Below are 19,758 nucleotides of genomic sequence, written 5' to 3'. Positions count from 1 at the left end.
CAGCCCTAAATTAAAATAGAACCAGTTTCCAATAGTAATTAACTGGAGTATATCAGGGAGGCTATTATTCACATTAAAGTAACCTTTTAATAGTTCTGTCTTTAACTTCCCTGCAGGTAATGGTTTTAAAAAGCTCTTATAACAAGAGGAATTATAATGAGCTTTATTAGAGCAGGACAATAGGAAAGGTAAGAATGATTTTCCGTCACTGCCCCTCCTTATCCACACCTTTTTTTTAAAGGGGGGGGGGGGGGTTAAAATAAAACTAAATATGTATAAGGTGTTAGTTACCTGGATATTATATTACTATAGATAATAATTTTTTTAATGCACTTTTAAAAATTGGCAGTGAATTTAATATGATGGTTCAGCTGGGAAAAAATGAAGCATATTTTTTTTCTTTTGTCACTGTGTGAAAAACAGCCGGTTGGGGGCTGCACCTTCCAAGGGATAAGGGGAAGAGGACCATTTCGAATCACTTGACATCTGCTTAAAGGAATTGCATAGCAAAATACTAGGTTACCCCTATGCTTTTTATCAAATATACTTTCTGTGTGAAGTCTCAAAAGCAGTCTGTAGATTTAAGACAAAATGACCTGGGCAAGACTTATCTAGGCCCATATCTTCATTCTGATTCCTGTTTAATTAGGGAAGAGTAAGATATTCTAAAACCTGGAACTTCTACTCTAAATGCAAACTGTTACTTATTGAAATATTAACCTTATTGAAATTATATAGCAATAAATATAATCTGATCATAACATTTGTCACATTTCAATGTTATTGGAAATACCTCCCACTGGCACACTTTCTCACCCTACAGTTTACTGACTGCTGTATAAAGAGTGTTCATTTGAACCTGAATTTGGGCAAATGAACAACCTCATAAAAACAAAATTTGTGGAATACCACCAAACAATGGGACTTGTTAGGCCAGCCTAATATAAAAAAATCAATGTAACATAGAACCTCCTATTGTAGTTTCTATTGGGGAGATCTCCACAGGATGTAATGAGGCAGCATGCAAAGGAGTTATCCACATTGTAATATAGGAAGGTGAGCGGTTCTGCTAGCATGGAAGGAACCGGTTATTCACCAAAAGTTGATTATTGATAAGTACCCTGCTGTGTCTGAGTGCATTCATATTTGGAGGAGTGTATTGATATTTTTGAATTACCTTTCTTATGGTTATAATACCACAACTATAAGAAAAGACATCAAAGTTCTGGATGTTATATGAGAAAATATCTCAGATCCATATCAACAATTCGCTATCATCTTGAAAAGTGATCCTTTTGCTGCTATTCCAATTATCCTCAAATTATCCATTGGAAGAGGTTTTGCATGTCAGCATGTCAGCATACATCAGATCTCTATATTTTTCCTGAGGAAGCTGATTTATTCCATGAAACGTGTAGAAAAGATTGGGTGTACCCTGGAAACCCCAATAGGAGGTTCTTTGTTATACATTGTTTTTTTTTTATGTTTAATGTTTTATTTTAATGATATTTAATAAAATAGGTTTGTGACTTAAAATGTGTCTAATTGGCTAAACTTGGTAAAGGCTGGCCTAAAAAATCCCATTGTTTGGTGGTGTTCCACAAAATTTCTTTTTATGTGTCTATTGAGGATGTGGTCATTTCGAGAAAGGAGAGGTTGGATATGTCTTTGTTACAAAAAAAAAAAACCTTAACCTTACCCTCCTCTAACTAACCACTTACATTAAATACCAAAAAACAAACATTTGAAACAACCCAAGCTATGAGCTGTGTGACACTCCTTTACCCATCTTTTGTTTTTCTGTTTTTTTTTTTTAAATTCTGCCTTGGGTCCTTCCATGGGTATCCTATTTACTGCCAGCCTGACGCAGACACTTTCTTTTGTCTGTCATTTTCTGAATATAACAGAAGATGACATTGGCAGAAGGGAGCAGGCAGGGACCAGTGATTGGGGTTTCTTTGCAGTGGAGGATCCTTGGTCCCCAGACTCAGAATGGTATGAGTAGGCCAAAGGGGAAAATATTGGGTATACAGACCACCTAACTTTTTCATACCTTTCTGTATCTTTTGATTCATAGGGATCCCTACATACCTTATTTTTTCAAAATTATTATTTATTCTAAATTATCTTTGTGCTTTACCTATTTTGGATAAGTAACCTCATTAGTTCTTTTCATATATTTTATGAATTTATACATTTTTGTCTTCTAGTATATTTTTTGAGTAAGGACAAATGCACAGAGAAAGTTCATATGCCTACATAGGATAATGAAATGTATGCACTATGTACAGAAAATTCCTGGGTTACATACAAGATAGGGTCTGTAGGTTTATTCTTAAATTGAATTTGTATGTAAGTCAGAACAGGTACATTATTTTAATTAATGCAATTAGGACAGACGTTTGTCCCAACATAATATTTATTTTTATCCTTTTGTGCATGCACAGTAAATGCTTAAACATTTTCAAATACAGTACAGCCTTAAACAATGTTGGTAGAACTTGATAGAGTTGATGAAGTGGAGGAAGAGCCTGAAGATGAGCTCTTCTGTACAGTACACACTATCACAGCAGGAATGCACCACTCGTCAGCATGTCTGGTGTATTGGAATGACAAGATGTATGTACAGTACAAGCAGGCTTCCAAATTAAAATGAATAGGGATGGAGAGGGGTGCTTCACCACCTGCCTACCACACAGTCACCTCCACTGCAAGGTTGTGTGGTGGTCGGGCAGTAAAAGGCCCCCCTCCCCCCTCTTCCCCATCAAGCCTCCATCCAGTCGCGAGCAGTAGCTGCAGGGCAGGGGCATGGTGGGCAGGCAGCGAACTGACCCCCTCCTCCCCATCAAGCCTCAGTTCTGCACACAAGTGAGCAGGGAAGCCTTGTTTATATCTAGGAGTTGTCCGTATGTTGGATGTCCTTAATTTGAGGACTACCTGTATATTTTGCATACAGAGTTGTGGGCACAGCTGTGGTTACATAGATGTGATAGTTAACGCATTCACAACTGTTTCCAACTATGAACACTGATTGTAAAATGATAATATCATTAAATAGTAATACCCAAATATTTAGGAGTTATTTGAGACAAGATGAGGAATGCTTAGCATAAGTGTTAAAATATTGATTCATTGTGAAATAAATCATTTATCAATTTTTCAATAAATCAACATATGAAACATGTTGGTTCTTGAAAATTTGTACTTTGCATTCCTAGAAGGTTTTGTTGTATGTGGTATATATATCCCAAAATTTTATTAAGTTTGCAAATTATTAAACCTAGTATCTTTCATCTATAATTAAATATCTATTTATGAAAAATATTTAGATGGGTACATTTTGTGAATGAGCACTGCAAGCAAACTAAATTTATGTAGCTTATCAGATTTGTATGCCCATCTTCTAGAACACTGGTATTATCCAGTATTTTGAAACTGATTCTTGAAAGATTTCCCCACTAGAATTCTATAGGTACTAACAATTGTTATTTCTTCAATATCAATGAACTTCAATAATTTTCTGATTGAACACATTGTGTAGAAAGGTAGTACTCTAGCAGTTATGACTGTTGGGTTCAGAGCCCTTTGAGCTGTACCTTCTTTGTTCACAACCTCTTTCTTTTTTCCACATTACAGTATTTGTGGCATGTTATGCTAATGTCGAGCTATTTACCATTCTTATTCTACAGTACTTGCTAATTAAGTTGACAGCAAAATTGAGATTTTACGACAGAGGGGGAGTTTGTAAGCTTCCAAGGGTTAAGAGATGCCTTTTATATAAAGAAGAAAAACCCCGCATTCTGTTTTTCTGTCGAGATAAACCCGTTTCAGCCGATTACATCCAGCCTGCTTCACAAAGGCGCAGTTTTCGTAAACCTTTCATCAGTGGAGCTTGGCAGTAATTGCAACGAGAGAAACTTGTAATTTTCCTGAAGGATCTGACACAGTCAGAATTAAAAATCAAGGCACCCTCCTGAATGCCACTTCATTACAAATTAACAGCAGTCCATAGGAAAGCAGCAGGCTGGGGCGTGCTAAAAAAAAAAAAAAAAAAAAAAAAAAAAAGATCAGGATAAAGAAACCCAGCATTTGAGTCTGTCACTTGCTCCGGAGCTAGACCGGCCCACGAACAAATTAATGACACATTGTCAAGGCAAAAAAAGTTACATCAAATTAACACATCGGATCCAGGCATATTAATGCAAAGTTCCACCTGATTGTTAGGGCAAAGCAGGCCAATCTGCAAATGGAAAAATGCAATTAAAACACTTGAGAGATGCTCCCTCTGGCATGTACAGGGAGAACCTGAAATACCAGCCTTGCCATTTTGGCTAATAAGTAATTGATATATTTAAATATATCTGTTGTAGGGTTAGGCCTTCATTAAGAATTCCTAATTTTCAAAACTAAAGTGAATTTTGTAGTGTGATTTTGACCTGTAAACATTTGTTTTATTCTATAAGTTATTCTATAGATAAAAAAAAAATAAACAAGCCCCGTGCTCAACACCCCAGGACCAACTTAAGATTTATAAGATATGAGTCGATAGTGAAAGAAAGGGAGGCAAGCCCCACCTGTACTCCATCTACCACTCAGTCCCCCCAGAAGTATAAATTAGTTCCAGTCGTACCAGAAAAGGTGTGGAATCTCCAGGTAACAAAAATAACATTAAAGCAAAGTGGGAATGATGCAAGAATAAAAGATAAAAGCCCAAGGGCCTCTTCTACCCATGCCCCCCACATGGTTCCCCTGACTCGACTACATCTTTGGGACTACATCTGTACCTGTGTGGCCTACGGCCCTGTAACCTGACCCATTTTGGAATAACCCCCTTTTTTTCTAGCCCACACTAGCCAGGCAGAGCCCCCCGACAGAACTGCTTTGTGGCCATGGGGTGGACCATGTGTGTTTTCTGCATTTTGAATCCTCTTAAGCTCAGTCAGGTTGGATTAGGACTGTTGGTGGACAGCATTTTCAGGTCTCTCCAGAGATGTGCCAAGAATGTTTGATAGGGCTATGGAAGGGGCACTCTAGGGCATTAACAGAATTGTTCCTAAGCCACTCCCGTGTTGCCTTCGCTGTGTGTTTTGGGTCATTGTAACTTTGGAAGGTGAACTTTTGGCCCAGGTTGAGGTCCTGAGCACTCCTTTGCTTCATTCAGTCTCCCTTAACCCTGATCAGTTTCCCAGCCCCTGTTGCTGAATCATCATGGGTCCCTCTGAAAGTGGGCTTTCATGTGTTTCCATCTAGCATTACTCTGGCATGAAGCCCAGATTGGTGGAGAGCTGCAATTATAGCTGTCCTTCTGGAACTTAGCCCCATCTCCACACAGGATCTCTGGAGCTCAGAGTTGCCATAAGATTCTTAGTCACCTCTCTCACTAGGACTTTCTGTTTGGTTGGGTGACCAGCTCTTGGAAAAGTCTTGGAAAAGTCCTGGTCCACACATCATCTGTTTGAGTATTATGGAGGCAACTGGGCTCCTAGGAACCTTTAGTGCAGCAGATTTTTTTTCCTTCTTTGCACTCTTTGGGCAGTTCCTTTAACCTCATGGCTTGGTTTTTGCTCTATGTATTGTCAGTTATGAGGCCTGCTATAGAGAGAGGTGTGTACATTTCTAAATCATGTTCAATCAGTTTGATTTATGACTGGTTGACTCGAGTCAAGACTCCTCCATTGGTATAATATTATTATTAATAATATTAAAAGGACGCGGCACTGTACATGAAATAGGGGTTGCAAATGACCGACAGATACAGACAGTGATACAGGAGGAGGAGAGGACCCTGCCCCGAAGAGCTTACAATCTAGAAGGGTGGGGGATGTAACACACAATAGAAGGGGAGATGTGGAGTGATGGGAATTAGTGAGCGATTTAAAAGACAAAAGATAAAAGGTTGGCAAGTTTGAAAAAAATGGGTTTTGAGTGCTCTTTTAAAGGAGCAGAAACTAAGAGCCAGCCGAATAGGACCACAAAGACCATTCCAGAAAGCCAGAGCAGCTCTTGAAAAGTCTGCTGTCGTGCATGTGATGGGGTTATGATGGAGGAAGTCATTAGTAGGTCATTGGAGTAGCGAAGAGAGAGGCCAGGGAAAGATTTTTCTATCAGGTCAAAAATGTAAGTGGGACAATAACTGTGGAGGGATTTGAAGGCAAAGCACAGGAGCTTAAATTTGATTTTCAGGTGAAATGGAAGTCAATGAAGAGTACTACAAAGAGATGCAGCAGAAGAGTAGCGGTCAGAAGGATGGATGCAACATTCATAAAAGATTGTAGAGGAAAGAGTCAGGTTAGTGGAAAACCAAAGAGGAGATGTTACAGTAGTCCAGACGAGAGATAAGAGCATGTACAAGGAGTTTGGTGGTTTCTGGGCACAGGTAGGGGTGGATTTTGGAGATGTTGCGCAGGTGAAAGTGACATGACCTGGAACTGTTCTGATTATGGGGGGTAAATGAGGAGATGATGAGAAGACAATGTGCATGCGGGGAGGGATGGATAAAATTATTATTAGCAGTTAGGAATATGTCAGGGGGAGATTTGGAATTTGAGAGAGGGGGAGATAATGAGTTTTGTTTTATCGTTTAGCAAACCAAACATGAAGCAACTGATCAGACAGGTAAGCATACTTTTTGCAGAAGGGACATCCTTTAATTCTGCTTTTAGGGTTGCCCTGGCCTATTTAGCATCTTGGGTTTTGCCAGGGCTTATTTTTTTTTTTGCTTTTTTAACTTCCCGTTTTGTTGAAAAATATTTGATTGTGTCTGTGTGTGTTTTAAGAGAAGAAAAGGAATTTATGTACTGACAAAAAATATATATTTCACAGTGATTCAATGAAGTATATAGCTTACATCCTTCTTGTGGGCCTTACCTTTTATTTTAACCTCCAGCCAAAGTTGTCTTTCATTATTCAGAGTACATTTCAAAAACCTATTTATCTAATTAAAAACAGATACACTTGGTTAAACTGTATTCTGTAATGGGTGGAAGTAGGAGGTAGAAACCAATGACACCTGCATGAGACCCAGGACATTCCGTGGATACTACTGGTTGCGTTAGCATCAGTAGAAGATTTTTTTAGCATTAAGGCAATGTTCAGGGTTCAAGCAGACTTATTTTGCATGTCTGCCTTAAGCTGCGTACACACGTCAAATTTTTCTCGCCCGATAGTCGGCATCGTCCGAGAATCTGGCGTGTGTACAGCCCAGGTCGTTCATCGTCCGTGGATCCGTCCTGGCGGATCCATGGACGATGAACGATGAGCGATCCTAATGCAAGGGAAGGGGGAGAGCGCGCAGCAGGGTGCCGCTCCGTCGTTTTCCCCCTCCCCTCTCCATAGAGCAGAACGGTGCTGTATGTACAGCACTCGTTCATGCATCGTGTAGTCCTTTGTCGTTGGAAAGGATCGTGAAAGATCCTTTCCAACGACAGGAATTGCACGTGTGTACGCAGCTTAAGCCTAAAATAATTGTGTATCAACGGTATTTTTTAGACCTTCAATATGTTACAGGATACAAATGTAACATGTGAATTAAGAATGTTACTATAAAAAATGGATTAAATATCATTTCAATAAAAATGTATTGAAACTAAAAGGTAGATTGAATGTAATTTAATGTATTACTTTCTGTTTAGCAAGGTATATTTTCGTCCATTTTATTCACTTACTTTACAGTGCTTGAGTGGGAAAATGTGATAAACAGTTTTATATTTTGAGGTCACTTTGTGCCCATCTCTTGCTTGGCTCAGAAATGATTGTTGTGTGCAGTCTATTTATTGTGTTATGCCGTCAAATCTGGTGTTTTTAGACTATTAAGAACAGGGCCATCTTTATCTGACAGCTGCAACGGGTATCCAGCCTAGACAGCACCTGTACCTCCCTGCCCCTAGTTTGTTCCATCTACATCCAGAGGGTCCACCACACCACTGGTTAATTAACACAATGATATGTGAGCTGCTGAATATTTATTTAGCACATCAGAGAAACAGCTGAGTAGATTTATGTCATTATAAAAACCGGAACTGTTGAGGCATTAAACATGCATAGCTTAATTATAGCGATACAGAAGGTATAGCAATGTTTTTGTTTTTTGTTTTTTTTTACCATTTTTTTGCTTGCATGTTACATTATTAGACTCTTTTTATATCTTATTGTGTGAAACATTCTATGAAACATGTTACAGTTTGGTCATACAATGGACAGTCTTTTGAATATATATGGCATCTAATATTACTATCATTTTTTGTAATATGCATAGACCACATACAGAGGTTGTAGTTAGTAATTTTAAAGAACATAATATACACAAATATGAAAAATAATAACCTTGGGCACCCTGTAGAATGTGGCTTGCAGTATTAAAATAATATATAATATTAATATATATATAATAATATAATATAATATAATTAATATAATATATAATAAAATATATTTTTTTTATGCAATATATTTTTTAAAATATTTTTCATATTTATGATTTCTACAGTTTCTTGTAATGCTAATTTCTTTTCTTGTAATGCTAATTTCTTTTTTACAGTGTGTTTCTTGTGATAGCAGGTTTGATCATGATTTATATGGATCATTTTGAATCTTTAGATGAAATGGAGTGCATTACAGTACTTGCGGTAAACGTATGTATGTGTGTTGCATAAAGGCATGACCTTTTTTTTTTATTTTTTAACCTTTAGCAACAAACTACTGTGTCTTGCAGCATTCAACCAAATGGATGGCACTACTATATGTGTTATATGTGTTAAAATGTTGAGCCACTTTAAAAAGGGTTTAAACGGGCAATCCTCACTAAAGGGGGACATTGACTTCTTAATTAGGGGTTGGACTAGGCCTTTTATAGCCCTAACCTTTTCAGGTAAATGTAATCATTGGACAAAGATAAATTATCAGGAATAGTTTTTACCCCTAAAGAATAAGTGCATTTTATTAATAGGTTCTTTATCCACCCCCCACTGACTTAACCCATCTTCCCGTTCAACCGTTGTGTATTAATTTGTGCTCCACTGCTGCAAATCCTCTGTTCTTCCTGTGCAGTACAGCTTTATAGACTTCTATAGAAGTATACCTGCTCAGGAAAAAACACAGGCATTGGTAGCAGGGAGGAGTTGTGGCAAGAGAATATAAACAAATTCTGAACCGACCTTTGGATCACTAAGAATCCAACTATGCACGGTGGTTTAGCAGACATGCTACAGAAGACAGTAGGTCCAAGGACGTAGAATATATATCTATTGTGGACTACTGCTATTACCATTTTAAAACCAGTGTTCCCACTTCTTATTGCTGCAAAGGCCACACAACAAGTACCAAACCGCACAAGCAAAATACTTTGTTTATGGTGGAGGTGACTACTTCACATGTTTTCTGTGTGCTTAACTTGCTAGGAAGACATTTTAATATGTAACATACACAGACACACGTACTTTGTGTATCCTGAAAAGTGTCAGAAAGAGTACTTTGAATTGAAAGTAGCTATAATGAAGTTTTGCCAAATGTTTTATTTTTCCAGTGTGGTTAATTTTGTTATCTCCTAATATATGTATATTTTCAGAAGGAAAAAGATAAGACGATGTTGTAACATTTGATGGTGCAGCCCCATTCACAATCTCTTTTGTTACATAATTAACTTCTACACTACAAGCGGCTGGAATAAAACATGAGCGTTAGTTCAGCCCTGGAGCTGATGTTGTAGTGATGATTGCAATGAAGATAAAGTATTTCTCACGGCAGATTCTGCCTAGCGAAGCCTTAAACCATCTGGCCTCATAATTAAATAATAGCCGTAATACTGAGCGATGCCGAGTCCCAACCCCACCCCCCAACCCACTTTACAGTGCGGAATTCTAATTGATAACAAATTATTTGATCTGCCTGGAAATCTGCGTCTGATAAGATTTTTGTTAAATCCTTCTCAAAACCTAGTCAGACCTTGTATGTCTCCATTAACATTTATCGGAGTGAAGGATTCCAAGCATCTCGTTCATGGTTCATTGTATGCTTTACTTTCTTTGGTTTGAGATAACAAATAAAAAGTAATGATGCATGACAATAAAGGGAAAATATTTAAAAAAAAAATAAACCTTAGTTAAAATTACAGTTTTATTATACATATTTACAGTTAGGTATATACATTTTGTGTATTTATCTTCATGTAACCTCAAAGTGCCTCTCAGTTTTGCATGGACATCAGCAGTTTGGGCTGCATTAACAGAGCACTTTCCAGCAAGTCTAGAATTAAATTGTCTTAGAGGTCATTTCAAGAGTGCTCCAAATTTGCTGTATAATTTAGGAGCATGTTAATGACTACACCGTAACCTTTCCACAAGCCCCATCAGCCAGTAATGGAGAAGAGGAACACATTCCCCAGTAGACTTTCATTAAATCCTGCCACACATACACACAGAATTTGTAGAGGAGGGGTGCTGAACAGATCTGTGCCCCTATTCATCACATAATCTACTATATACACGTTACTCCAGGCAATAGCCTTTGCGAATGTTAAAACAAGATTTTTAAAACCAGATACATCCAAAATCAGAAACTTTTGTTTCAAGCTTTTTTTTTTTTTGGGGGGGGTGGGGGGTACAGAAAAAGAACTCGAAAAGAACTCGTAAAGGAAAGGTCTAACTTTCTGAAAACATGTCAAAACATTTGCAGTGATCAGCTAAATGGAACAATGCTTTTAATCACTCTGTTCTATAACCAGGAAGTGGTTTTATTACTAATGTGTCTGCTTTTATATAGCATCTTCATTGTGTATGCTGAGCAACGCAGAGCAGGTCATATGCAGACACAGATATGACATGTGTACTGCTCAGCCAAAATCAGTGGGCTATGGGTGATGCTCATTTAAGGGGCTTTACACATTTATGTAAAAGTCAGGGAAAAAGCATCTCTGAACACTTACACCCTTAGGCCCCACAAACGTATTTTTTTGTATGTTGAAAGGTCATGTTGATCCATTGCCAGCTGATCAGTGGATAAAACTGACAAGACTTGCCATACAGCAAGGCTATACAAAACTGCAGCAAAAAATGTATTAGATGGATTGCAGCTGGATACATTAAAATGCAGCAGAAAAGAAAAAATGAGAAATATATGACAACTGCATGCTAACATTTTCCTGAAAATGCTAATCACTTTCCCCAAAGTAAGCACATCAGGGAAGTAAAGTGTACATGTATTCTACTTTTTATTTTATTTTATTCTTTTGGTTAGAGTAGGGAAGTTATTCATTTTTTTTTTCTAAAGTCAGTGTACTGTTTGGAAACTTCCTTTGTGTTTCTAGTGTCAATAATTAAAAAGTAGAGGAAAATTGACAGGGACTACAGGGAATTTCTTTCCCTTTTTTTGTCCTTAGAACAGTTGTCTCCACTGGAAGATTTTTCCTTACCTCATATTCTGGTCACAACTCTAAAGTGTTGGATTTCCACTGATTTTTCCTTCTTCGTGACACTATTCACCAGTACCAGATAGGTCCCCTATAGGACTATAATAAATATTTACCGAAGGGTATAAACCATCCACATTTAAATACTAAAAGAAATGTTTGCCTAGAGATGCTTTTTTTCACAGCTTAGTAATTGTGGATATTTTAAATAAAAACCATATTAAATGTGAGGCAACTTGATATGCACTAGGAATTCACTTGTGCTAATAACTTATAGTGACTCTCCATGAGCACAAATTCTATGATATAGACCACAAATTTCTGCACGGTGTTCAGTTTTTGGCAGTTACAGGAAATCCAGTACTGCTGGTGGACAAATATGGCTGCAACAAACAGACATAAAAAGGAGAGCTAAACCACTGTCCAGCAGAAAGAAATACCTAGTTTCAGGGTCCAAAGCCAGCTCCCTTTTCTTTAGGGATGTTGTGGTAAATTTATATATAATAAATAAATATACTTCTCATTAAACTTTGCGAAACCTTTGTTGAGCTTTAATAACAGACTTTCAAAGTGTGACATCCTCTTGGTAACACATCAATTGCTACATTTTTGTGTGTTTGATTGGTCTAATAATATAGTTAAAATTTTCGGCTTCTTCAAGTAACCAATCAGCTAACTTGCTCTAGAACATATCATAGAATCCGATTGCTACAAATGACCTCCACTATTGCCTTTATTCTCTCTGCATTACATTTGTGTAATTTATGTAAATGATAAGTTCACACACAAATATGATTATTTAATAGTTATTTATGTACTAAAAATCTAGTAATATTTTAGACAGTTTTCATTGCAATGAATATTTGTAGTTTTGTCAATACTTGTTCTCAGAAAGAGTTAAAAAAAAAATAAACTCAGTCTTGTTTGGTCATGTAGATAAGCAACAAATCAATTTTTATGAGGCTGTTTTCCTTTGGTTTAATGTCCAGATCCCTAATGAACCCGCTTACTCCCGATGCAAGTTTATTTACAAGCCTGTAAAAGAGAAGGGAAAAAAAGAGACTTGCACTTTATTTCACAGCGTGATATCATCTCAGGGCGTAAATAACAAAGGCATTGAGTACAAGCTGCAAAGTGGGTAGCACTGGATAGTGATACTTGTATTTGCAAATAAAGGAGCCACAACAAAACGGGGAGAATATAAAGCTGCACAAAGTTCTCAAATAGGCAGTGATTTGATTTTAATATGTCCTTGCTCTGTCTATGTACGAAACAATTATTTTTTGCTGATTTTATAGTGTTATCCAAGGTTGCAATACTTAATACTTAGTGTGGCTTGTTACTCTTTCCTAAGATCTCTGAATTCATGTTTTTTTCTTCCTACTAGAGGCGCTATCTGCACAGAATTTATATGATTTCCATGCCCAGCAAAATATTGTCAGATAATCATTTGTTTGTGATATTTGCTTTTGAAGATTTTTTTTTCTCTGCATTTCCATCTTCCTCCACTAGTCGTGTTATCCTGCCCAGCTAGATAAAAGCATAAAATAATGAGTTCCAGCATGGGTTGAGGTCTGCTTATTGACGGCACTAGTACTGTAATTGAATTCAATTTGTGCACAATACTAACAAAAAAAAGGACAATCATCGGGTTTGTAAAAGGATTCCTAAAAAAAGTCAACAAAATTTAAATTAACATGTTGATTCTCAAACACCATATTCGTTACTGAATTTTTAGTTGCCTCTGACATGTAGCAGTCCTTTCAAGTTTCTGTTCTTACTTTGACATTATTCATTTTTTTTTGCAGGGCCATGTGGGTACAACTGCCACCAAGAAAATTGATGTTTATCTCTCAATGCAAACCAGCCAAGATAAGCTTTTGCCTATGACTGTAGTCACGATTGCTAATGCCAAGGTTCATGATCTTATCGGACTTATCTGCTGGCAGTATACAACAGAAGGACGGGAACCAAAACTAAAGTAACCAAATATTTTAAGAAATATTATCCTCTATGAAAAAAATTCTTATTTAGGGAGCTGATATTAAGCTGTTTTAAACATTGGAGCTATGAGTGTGCTTATACTAATCTCATACAGAGTTCATGGATAAAAACCTCCTTCTGATGATCAGTAACACCTAATTTTAAACCGCACATGGCCATTTTTTTTTGTCAGTGAGTGTTGTCATATTCCTTATATTCCATATACTGCTTTGTGCTGATCTCTGAACAATATTCAGATATTATTTTGACACCGTGGTTATCAGGTTTGTTTCATATTATCTAGTCGGGTAGTTTTAGAGAATTCCATCTACCTTTTTTTAATTCTTTAAAAAAATTTCTTTATGATACATAAAAAAAAGAAAGAAAAAACGTAAAATATTATTATTTTCATTATCAATTACAGAAGTGTATATATGTGTATATATATATATATATATATATATATATATATATATATACACACACACACACACACACACAACATATACAAAGCCCTCTATAATGTTTAGGATGAACACACATTTTTCTTTGATTTCTGCTTTTCAGTGCAAAATTGTAAATCTGAGATTTTCACCATGTAGAAATGACAACACCTTTTATACATAGTGCTCCTCATTTCAGGTCACCATAATGTTTAGGACAATTGGCTTCACAGGTTATGTGATCACGTGTGTTTCATTGCTCCATTAGTACAGGGATAAAATACTTAGGCTTGGAGTCTGTAGTTGCCATTGTTCAACATGAGGAGAAAAAATGTGACAAAGTCGGTAAAACTATTATGAGACTGAAAAACAAGAATAAAACCCTTAGAGAATTTGGTCAAACCTAAGAATTACCCAAAACAGTCTGGAATAAAATAAGGAAGAATACACTGGTGGGGTCTGTTATCACAAAGGGTTTGAAAGGCCAAGGACGACCTCTACTGCTGATGACAGAAAAAAACTTTGTATGGTAAAAAAATATCCTCAAATGCCTGTCCAACAGTCTTCAGGAGGCAGGTATGTCATAGTCAGAGACTACTAACAGTAGAATCCTTCTAAGAGTTTTCAGTAGGGACCAGGCAGAAGTAACTCAGCATTTGATGTTTATAAATCACAGGTTTCAAGCAGCTACTTTGTTACTCCTATCATTATTTTGTCCCAAACAATATGCTGCCTTAAAATGAGGGAGACTATGTAATAAAAGGGTTGTAATTTCTACATTTTGAAACAGAAATGTAGGCAGATAACTTTAAAGTCTTGAAGTCCAAATTGTTTTTAAATTAAAGTTGTACACTGTAGACCAGAAGGGTAAATCAGGAAAAAAATGTGTCTTTGTCCCAAACATTATGGAGGGCACTGTACATACCTTCAAATAAATAAGATAAAAAATCCCAAATTCTATTAAATAAAGACATGTGCTGCTTAACGTATAAACAAAAAATTAAAAAAAATTATAGTCTGTTTAACCAGCGCAGTGCTGGATTGACCTGTTAGAAAATACCAGAGAATTCCAACTTTAGGATGTATAAGAAAGTCCTAGATCTTCAGGTTGTTTTGTCAGAAAAACTGCTCTACATTCATATGTATGTATGAATGGCATGGCATGGACATCCTTTTATTATTGTACATAGCCTGTGCACAGTGCAGAGCTGTGGGAGGGAATTAACAGGTTAATTCAGTACAGGTTGCATTCAAGGACTGGACCACAGTATGATGTCAGTGGTTTATACAGTGTATAAACACTTTGGATAATTTTATTTATTACCCTAGTGCAGCTACACCAATGTTTATTGGGGCTTATTACTTTCACAGTAGTTCAGAAAGCACTGCTGGAGCAGTGTTATGATGAGAAGAGCTAAACCACAAGCCCATGTCTTCATACAATGTGAAAGCTGTTTACAGATAGTCTTATAAAAAGTTGGTTAAAAAGGGAATAAGGGAATGATCACCAATCCATGTTGATCAACATAATTCCACCTAACCTTTCTTGAATTAAGTAATCATTGTTAAAACAAAAATAGATGATCAAAAATAAATGTTTTATTTTGCATTTCCATAACTAGGCAGGGTACTGAAATGCAGAGTAAAAGCTGTCCCATGGTGGAACCTTTTAACGTTGACAATGACTTTTGTAGTGCTGACTGCGTGAGAAGGGAATGCCCATTAATTAGTCCACCCAGGTCACCATGGAATTTGAGAAAATTGATACTGACAAATATATCGGTTTTAATTCCACGTTAGCAATCCTTTTTGTAGAAATGTACAGCCCCCGCTAATATTAATGTGTCATTATTACTTGCCGGATCTAATAATAAATATCTCTTAAGCATGACAAGTTAGTATAGATCAGCCAGAAGGGGCAAACGCACCCAGCCGCCTCAGAAGCAAAAGGTTTTGGGAATTAATTGAGGGAATTTCAAATCAGTTTGCAAGCAGAATAACTCAGTGCCACATTCAATCAATAGCCAGAGTAAATCAGCTACTTTTAATTCCCGAAAATGATCCATATAGATCAAGCAAGCAATTAAACAATTAGCATGCACTTTGAGATTAATTAATTTCCACATCAATCATGCAGTTAAAACTTGGAATTCTAAAAGGGGGAGGTAGGAGGCTGCTGTGGGTATGGGTTCTGCTTATGTGCAGTGAATGCCACAACCAAGCTGTGTTCTCCCCAGAATTTTTTTTTCAGCCAGGTCGTGGCAAGCTGTAGCTGGGTGGTCAAAAAGTAAGCAGGGCAAGACACAGCAAAGTTAGTGCTCCCAGTTGTCTATGTAACCCCTATTACTGTGCTAGTGTTCTACCTACCCCATATACTTTGTTCCAACTTTCTAATGGCTGCCCTGTATGTCCATTATTTTCATTTTTGTAATATGCCCCAACAGTCAAGTACATGAGTCAAGTGCTCATGTATTGTGACCCAATTTGCTAGTGTTCCATGTTTTAAGAGCATAATCCCTTGTAGTAGTGTAATAGTGTGATCAATGTAACGTAACAAGTTAAGCTTAGTTCACATTGGCAGTAACACTCAAAGCTCAGCCTTCATTTTCTTACTGAAGCTTACCGTTCCATCCTGTATCCTTGCACTGCGCATGCATGAGATTGAAGGCTGCAGATTTCTCATTCAGTCTTTGCCACCATGGTTTAAAAGACTGAATCTGGAGGTCCTTCACAAAGAAAGGAAATAAAAAAAACTAATATAAACTTATATAAAGTTAAATTCTGTGGGGGAAAAAAAAAATCCTGTGTGTTCAAATGTGTTCAATACTTTATATCTCCTAAATCGTTGGTTGTAACAACTTGAAATTATTAGGGTAAACAGGGGACCATCATAGCTACTAGTAACCAAATTTTCTTTAAAGAATCTCCAGATATGAGGGTCGACTTGTGAAAATTGAACATTTGGGTTGTGCATCTACCCTAGGGGCCACTAACATGGCAAAGAGCATTGGAGTGGGCCCCTAAATTTATACCTACCTTTCACACAATAACTGTCAGACTGTGCTACTTTGTCTGCTTCTCTTCTTTGGACCACAACTTCTCTGGATTGGAGAGGTAAGCAAAAGCAAAAATGTAGGTGCAAATGGGGGACACTTGTGGCTAAACCCCTCTAAAATGTAATTAATTTGGCATTAGGAGAACATAAAATATATAACAAATGTGCATATAAAAGAGAATCTGGGTAACAGTGACCATAATATGATTTCATTTAATGTAAGTTGTAAACAGGAAGCAAAAACAGGAAAGACAAAAACATTTAATTTTAAGAATGCAAATTTTACATTATTAAGGAGACAATGTTATCCTCAAAGAACACAGAACAGAAATTGAAATGTTTCAAGTCTGTTCTACAAAAGCACACTGAAAAATATATTCCAATGGGTAATAGGTTTTAATTTTAGCCCCTTAAACTTATGTGGCTCACAGCTGAATATAACTGAGGAATTGGAGTGTATCATCTGGTGGAGGTCTGTATATATAGGCCATAACTTATATAGCCTATATAAATATAGCCTAGTTGCCAACCCTGAAGATAAATAATAGAAAAACCAAATTATGAGAAGGGTTTTTGTGGCAAACAAAATAGACTTGTATTATTGATTGTTTCTCATAATACTTATCACAAATGTTATGCAATGCAATATTACGTTTTGCAGTGACTGGAGATACAGATCCAGATCATTGCCATTTAGGCCCTTAAAGGGCACTAGACGATAAACTTCTGACAGGAATATATATAAACAGTGGTGTCGCAAGCATAAGTCGATTACCTGACGCTTTTTGCAAATTTTGGGCTTCCTCAGGGGTGATCTTACGTTTAGTGGGGATCAACACCGTATTTTGAGGTATCTAGGTTCACAAAAAATGCATATTATAAGTTTATAAACAAACAACACAAGGGAAAAATCTTGATAAACTTGGTAAATGTACTCTAATGGTATATTAGAGTACCATTTCAAATACTTCTGATTTAATCCAAACTCAATATTATTCCCTTGCCGTTTTACATATGATAATCAGTATACATACCTCAATATAGGTTCCTCCTTTAGGTACTCACCTTACCGTTTTGCATATGATAATCAATATACATACCTCAATATAGGTTCCTCCTTTAGGTACTCACCTTAAGGGACCCCCCCCCCCCTCCCCCTGGTGTGTCTGCTTCTCTACCTTTAACCCCATTTTCTCTAGAATGGAGAGGTGCAGGCAAACAAGAAAAGGAGCCTTGTGGCTAACACCCCCCAAACTTTTATTACCATGGCATCATTAAAACATAAAAAAAACTTTGCCCATCCAATCTCCTTTCCCAGTTACACATGACTGTACCTTTTTATTACCTGAACCCCAATTTAATTTTAGTGAGTTTTTGTTCTATTGATGCTATAGTGATGAAATTTTAGGGGTTGTTAGCCACATATGTTGCCCACTTGTACCTACATTGTAAGTTTCTTACACATCCCCATTTCAGAGAAATTGGGGTTCAAGTGTTAGGCAGTGGGCAGTTATGCATAACAGGGCAGCGCATTTTGATGGGAAGAGTTTATGTTCTAATGATACTATAGAATTGAAAAAGGTAGAGTTAGCCAAAGGTGTCATCTACTTGCATCAACGTTTTAGGTTTCATGCACCCTGACTCTCTAGGGAAAGCAGGGTTCAAAGAAGATAGGCAGGGTAGCATAGTATGATAATAGACTTGTGACAGGTATAAATTTAGGGGCTCTATCTCAGTGCTTCTTGCTATTTAATTGGCCCCGGGGTCCCCAATCTGGATTTTCAATTTAGGGCTCCTAGGCACACTTTCTTTTGAAACAGCAACCCCAATGTTTTAATTTTCACATGTTTTTAAACATGTGACCCCCCCAAATCTTGAAATTCCTTAAAACTTGATTAATAGTAACTATGAGGGTCCCTGGTGCATCCTGAAAATTTAAGTCATTGGAGAGATCTGAAGGTTTGTACACAGAGAGTTGTAAAGCTACCGGATATTGACATGCAGCCTTTACATGCACAACTATCACACTATGCTTCCAATGACGTCATTGCATACGCCCACTCGGGCGGATACGTTTTACATGCTGTTTTTTTTTTTTCAATAGAAGACACCGAACGAACTAGAGGATGGGGGTGGGACTGCCTGTGTCCCATTCTCACACTAGCTGTGCTGTGCTGTTCTCCCCCGCCCACCTCGCAGCAGCAGCTTGAGAATAGATGATGGCTGTGCACAGAGCAGCCCCAATGTGATCCCTTAAATGGGTTAGAGCTGTGGATGAGAGGTGGGTGGAGGAGGCACTGCAGCCGGGCGCTGCACCTGGGTAAAACACACTGGGGAGAACTATGCCAGGAGTGCATATATTTCTGCTTGGTATAGGTTTGAGCTAAATGGTGAAGAATGCCTGTAACTGAAGCTATGTTCCCATAAATGCATGTGTAGATTTGTAAGGCTGCTGGAATTCATAAAATCCAGATAGTAATGTAGTAATTGGATGTTGATTGCTTTTGTGTATATCAGTGTTTAAATTGTGTTTACTGGGTCATTGTTTATTATTTTCGTATTTTTGAGTTGAGTTTGAAAAACCGATATACACATACTAAAACATATTTAACTATTTACTTTTTTTCCATAATCTGGGATTATGACTTTTTTTTTAATCTATTTTATTTGTAGCTGAAACCAGGCACCAGGTGCAACAGAACTAGCTTGCAGCTCAGGGAATGGCTCAGAAATCAGAATTTAAAGTGTACTGCTTTGGAAAAGGTTCACTTTAAATGATAACTTGAGCTTTGGTGAACCTATCCTTCAAGTATTTAACCACTCTACTGTCTGTAGCCCAAATCTGATAAAACATGTCCCTTCCTCACCATTTAGGA

At 37.1% G+C, this 19,758-nt stretch overlaps 1 protein-coding gene and 1 long non-coding RNA gene across 3 annotated transcripts in view; one reads left to right on the top strand and one right to left on the bottom strand.

Moving 5' to 3' along the window:
- MAPKAP1 (MAPK associated protein 1) overlaps positions 1 to 19,758 on the top strand; it is a 111,029-nt gene that overhangs the window by 29,165 nt on the left and 62,106 nt on the right. For both annotated transcript variants that reach the window (XM_072431199.1, XM_072431200.1), the window contains exon 5: positions 13,210 to 13,382. In XM_072431199.1, coding sequence (XP_072287300.1) covers positions 13,210 to 13,382 — 173 coding nt within the window. The remainder of the gene's footprint in view (positions 1 to 13,209; positions 13,383 to 19,758) is intronic.
- On the bottom strand, positions 12,305 to 17,738 carry LOC140344207 (uncharacterized). Its single transcript, XR_011923512.1, has 3 exons — positions 17,658 to 17,738; positions 16,451 to 16,553; positions 12,305 to 12,436 (listed from the first exon to the last, which is right to left on the bottom strand). It is a non-coding gene; the product is annotated as an uncharacterized lncRNA (long non-coding RNA).

This window comes from Pyxicephalus adspersus, chromosome Z, assembly GCF_032062135.1.
Source record: "Pyxicephalus adspersus chromosome Z, UCB_Pads_2.0, whole genome shotgun sequence".
Taxonomy (NCBI): domain Eukaryota; kingdom Metazoa; phylum Chordata; class Amphibia; order Anura; family Pyxicephalidae; genus Pyxicephalus; species Pyxicephalus adspersus.
The sequence above is the reverse complement of the archived record's forward strand: the minus strand, read 5'-3'. Positions and strand labels throughout refer to the sequence as shown.